Consider the following 3,842-nt stretch of genomic DNA (forward strand, 5'->3'; position numbering starts at 1 on the left):
ATAGGAAACAGTAAACCTGACTATAAATACAGCTATATTAATAAATACAGCTATAATATACATAATATAACCCAATTATATAAATAAGAAGTACTAGAAAAAGTGATTGCAGTGCAGTACTTACATTAATATAATGTAATATACAGAATGAATTATGTGTAATGTAACAGTGCAGTAACTACATTAATATAATGCAGTGATGTAAGGCATCCTGGGGTATCAGTACAGTATAAGTGATAAACAATAGAGTTTTAAAGTGGCAGTGCAGATGACAGAGCTGTGTAGCAGTACATAGTGATGAACAGAATAGTGTCCGATTGAGAAACAGCGGGACTGTTCTATTAGTACATTCAGTGCACAATAATGTCCCGGCACAGTGACGAGGCGTTGTACAGTGAGATTGCTGTTGGGAGAAACGATCTCCTGTACCGTTCCTTGCTGCAGCAGAGCTGAAGGAGCCTGTTACTGAAAGTACTCCGCTGTTTGACCATTTCTAAGTACTATTATATAAAGATAAAGATAAATGTATCACTTATTTTTTGAAAACACATTTAAGAAAATAGTTAAATGAGGACATGTACTTGTTTGTAACATTTAATAAACTATACTAATAATTAACTGTCCAAAGAATAGTAGATTTGTGCCACTAGGTCCTAGGACTAGGCCCGGTTTCTTTACTTATTAGGAAAAATATGCTTAAAGTAATTATGATTGTGTTTAAAATCCTGTCATTTCCTTTGATGTAGAGGAACAATCATGTAAAACTTTTCATTTTAAAAAGTTGTATTTAATGTTGCTGATAAATGTGCCACATTCCTCCTGGCACCGCTTAATGAGGGTGGTTTCACAGAGTAAGCAGTAAAAGCATTACCTAACAGCTTAACTTTGCTAGATAACCAGACATTGTTCCTATGCCAAGAAGCTCTTTCCAGGGGGTGGGGGATGCATCCATATCTTAGTACTCTAGTATATTATGTGACATGGTGTGGTGAAGCTCCTTCCTTTTTAAAAACAAACTCCTTTCTACATTACTAGTGATAACACTCATGCTAGTTTGCACTACCTTGAAGGAAATGTAAAAACACAGGCCTTAGAAACCTTGGAAAAGAACACACACATTTTCAAGTTTCATGTATATCCATCCATTTATTTACAAACAATCATCAAACTCCACATAAAAGATGTGATCATTTGCACAGGACTTCAATACACCTTCATCCTCTTCAAAACCTAATTCTTCATTCGTCAGTCTCAGACTCATCATCTTGACTAATCTGGAAGTAACGCAGCTCATAGCTCTCCTTGTCGGATGCGACGACCCTCAGCCAGTCCCGCAGATTGTTCTTTTTTAGGTATTTCTTTGTGAGATACTTCAGATACCTAAGGAACAGACAGTGGTCACTTTTGAAGCACAAATGCAAAAGCCTCATTACTGTTAATAAGTACAAATTTCCAGCAAGCCAAGAATTTCAGAATAACAGTTCAAAAGTAGCAACCAAGACAAAGTGTCACTTTCACATTTTCACATCTCACCTCTTGGAGAACTGCTTTTCTGACGTGACGCTGATCTTGTTCTTTTGGCGAGCAATCTGAACTACACCGGCAAGATTGCCTGTTTTGCCATTGACTTTCACCTTCTCTCTCAGAAATGTCTCCTGTTAGTGACAAAACAAAATGACCACACTAGGGAAGAGAGCCCTAGGCATTAAACTAGGGAAGGGTACCCTAGTTAAGACACAGCATTAGTGATGCAAGTGTCTCTAAAACATCACTGCAATTACCATAACGCACCAATATTCAATACTCCATGACCACACTTACAAAGTTTGCAGAGTCTAGGATACCATCCTCCACAGGATGAGTGCAGTCTAAGGTGAACTTCCAGGAAGCTCTCCTTTTGGCCTTTTTTACCACAGTCTGTCTTAGCTGGAAAGAAGGGAATAGAGACGCAACAAATTATTGTTATTTATTCATTTAATTTTGACTTCGCTGCAAATAGTGTATGTTATTGGGGCCGGGGAAATACGTTTAAGTCCATATATTTTTTCTCTTAAGAGCCAGGCTCCCATGCACTGAATATTTTAATCAAAGATCCTAAGATTCGAATTTCGAGAAGGCATAACTTTGGCTGCATATTTTTTTCATTTTGAGCAGAATGTAGTTTTCCGTGTACTTTTACCACCACTAACAGGCAGTGTCATACCACTGAGCTTCATCAAGCGCTGGTTCTTTGTTTGTCGAGATTGATCATTTCATTCCTCACAGTAAATATCCAGCAATGGTAAAACGTCTTGTTTGCTGTACAACATCGCTCATCGAGTGAACAGTTTTTCCAAGATTTGTGTGATACTAATAAAAACACCTTTAGTACGAACACACAACCTACATAACGCAACTGAAGCCACCCTTCCCAAAACCAACTATAGAGTAACACTAAGAAACTGTTGTATGAAGGAGTACAGCTGCCAAAATAAAAGATTTAGCTTCTTATTACAAGAAAACAGATGTTATTATGAGAAGCAATGAAGCTTTTGTGTTGGAGAAAATGTTTGTACTTCTGAGATCTATCCTACTATTCCAGTAAAACCAACAATCATGGCATAGAATATCTTCTAAAAAGTATCTTGTTCAAATGACAGATTAGTACTATTGCAGAAGCTGTCTGAGTGGGTGAAGATGCTCAGTTAAGCATGGGCTAAATGAACGTGGGTCCAGTCGATGTGTACGTCTGTCTAACATTAAGACTGAGGAATCCTTTGCAGTGTCTGAATACTTCTTAAAGTCGTAGGAAGGTTTTAATGTGACTTAAGCGAAGCACAAAGTAAAATTTGATCAACTAACAGCGGGACTGATTGAAGGCAAAGACAATCCAGCCTCTTTCACTTTAGTCATTACCCTAGTTATTTCATAACCACGATTTATCATTTTTTTAAACATAAAAAAATTACAATAAGATATTCTCAACATTATGAAATATTCTGTCATAAAATTACATATGCCATTAATAAGAGTGAGTTATTTATTTGTAAATTACAACAATACATCAATAGTTTTTTTTGTAATATTTTTGACAGCAATACTCCAACGTACTCTTAGCGCTGCATGACCCATGATGTTTAATGTGTTTTCCACTCTGCACTCATGTAGCCTAATAGTCACTTATATGTCCTACCCTGAAGAAAACTACACCACTAAATCTGTGGATGTACGCATTTCAGTACTGTCCGGTAGGAATGCTCTAATATTCACTGTATTATGGCTGGAGTTTGGTCTTTTTCAGAAGGGCACTGGAGACCGGCCGCTCACACGTGTCCATTCATTCAACGTGGCAAATAAGCGAGTTACACGTTATGCACACGACCCTAAACAGCCAACAGCTAAGCAGCATCGTTACTACCATTATTATCCTAATGTATTTGATCACTGTACCACGAAAACGCGCAATTAAACGTTATTGTTTGAGAAACCCATTTCCTAAGTTATACGTACCGGCGCCATGTTGAAGAGGACGAGACGAAAGAGGAAGTGACGTAACCGCGCACGCAGTTTTGCCTCCGCTGAAAATCGTCACTAAAGTTTTTTTAATATCATTTTTAAACATTTTATTGATTTGAAATGAACATTTTATTATGACATAATAGCTGTTACTATGTGTTCAAACTATAGTCAAAATGAAATAATTAAAAATTTACAAATAAATAAACCCCGTCTTTGTCTTTTAGCTGTGTCCCTGTGGCTGCCACCGCTCCCGACAGGCAGCGCTGTGAACGTGGTGGACTGTTACTGAGGTAAATCACACTTTGACAACTGTTCATTTCTCTCAGCAATAAGAGTGTTATAAG

General features: G+C 37.4%; 1 protein-coding gene across 1 annotated transcript; it reads right to left on the bottom strand.

Annotated features, from left to right (window-relative positions):
* Nucleotides 1-1,126: 1,126 nt before the first annotated feature.
* On the bottom strand, nt 1,127-3,511 carry rpl22l1 (ribosomal protein L22-like 1). The gene is made up of 4 exons (XM_072658345.1): nt 3,490-3,511; nt 1,822-1,926; nt 1,534-1,655; nt 1,127-1,380 (listed from the first exon to the last, which is right to left on the bottom strand). The coding sequence occupies exons 1-4, from the start codon at nt 3,496-3,498 to the stop codon at nt 1,239-1,241; spliced, it is 378 nt and encodes a 125-aa protein (XP_072514446.1). The 5' UTR covers nt 3,499-3,511; the 3' UTR covers nt 1,127-1,238.
* Nucleotides 3,512-3,842: the final 331 nt, after the last annotated feature.

This window comes from Salminus brasiliensis, chromosome 1, assembly GCF_030463535.1.
Source record: "Salminus brasiliensis chromosome 1, fSalBra1.hap2, whole genome shotgun sequence".
Classification (NCBI taxonomy): Eukaryota; Metazoa; Chordata; class Actinopteri; order Characiformes; family Bryconidae; genus Salminus; species Salminus brasiliensis.